The 930-nt window shown below is 30.8% G+C and overlaps 1 protein-coding gene across 1 annotated transcript in view; it reads right to left on the reverse strand.

Annotated features, from left to right (window-relative positions):
- LOC107571787 (dynamin-3-like) overlaps positions 1-930 on the reverse strand; it is a gene marked incomplete at its 3' end in the record, with an annotated part of 5,555 nt that overhangs the window by 1,345 nt on the left and 3,280 nt on the right. Inside the window, exon 2 of the mRNA XM_016258159.1 lies at positions 613-686. Within this exon, the coding sequence (XP_016113645.1) occupies positions 613-686 (74 nt within the window). The remainder of the gene's footprint in view (positions 1-612; positions 687-930) is intronic.

Raw genomic sequence — 930 nt, forward strand, 5'->3', positions numbered from 1 at the left:
AAATTGTATTTGGATAAAAACAACTATTTCAAATCATATTTTTATAATTAACACATTTTTAAATAATTCGTCTCAATGCATTTTTCAAACGTTTGACAGACCTACATTTACTGTGCTCTTTATAGTTTTTTATTAATATTTTAAATTAGCTTTTGTGTTTATATTTTCTTTTCATTTCAATTTGAAAGTTTTAGTAATTTTTTTTGTGTGCTTTTAATATAATTTTTAATACAGTCATTATTAAGTTTTTGTTATTTTCTTACGTAAGGTAAAATTTAAAAAAAAATGTGTTTAGGGTTTTCTTTTTAGTTAAGACTTGTTTTATTTCATGTAACAATTTTATTTTATTTAGTTTTTTATGGTTAAGTTTATTAACTATAATAACCCTGCTGTGCTCAGAAGTCCAAAGGACCGATAAATATTTTGCTTCAGTAGTTATACATCTCTCTTCTATACAAATATGTTTACTATTACAATATTGTGAATCTTTTATCAGCCCCTCCAAATGCCAATTACTAAACCTTGAATTAAAGGAATATTTAACCTTCAAAGCTCTACGGATGTGGAGGGAGAGATCAGAGGTTAAGAAGCAGGTAAATAATGTGTGTTTACCTGCTTTATTGTTGACTAGCTGGAGAATCAGAGGCCTGCGAGTGACGATGCCCGATCCTCTCGGCAGAAAGTCCCTGAACGACAGACACACAGAGACATTTTCACTGCATGAACATTTCTAACGTTTCATACAGTATGTGAAAATATCAGCTTTTTGCTTGCTTGTGAATTAATGCCACGCCAGCTACTTTAATGCAAGAAAATACAAGAAATACAATAAAATGTACAGCAGACACCCAATACAGTACATCGGGCAGGACATCCAAACGCTCGACTATCATTCATCGACCTAAAATATGGCTTATCATCTGAAATATG

The sequence above is a fragment of the Sinocyclocheilus grahami genome, unplaced genomic scaffold, assembly GCF_001515645.1.
Source record: "Sinocyclocheilus grahami isolate Dianchi unplaced genomic scaffold, SAMN03320097.WGS_v1.1 scaffold1652.1, whole genome shotgun sequence".
Classification (NCBI taxonomy): Eukaryota; Metazoa; Chordata; class Actinopteri; order Cypriniformes; family Cyprinidae; genus Sinocyclocheilus; species Sinocyclocheilus grahami.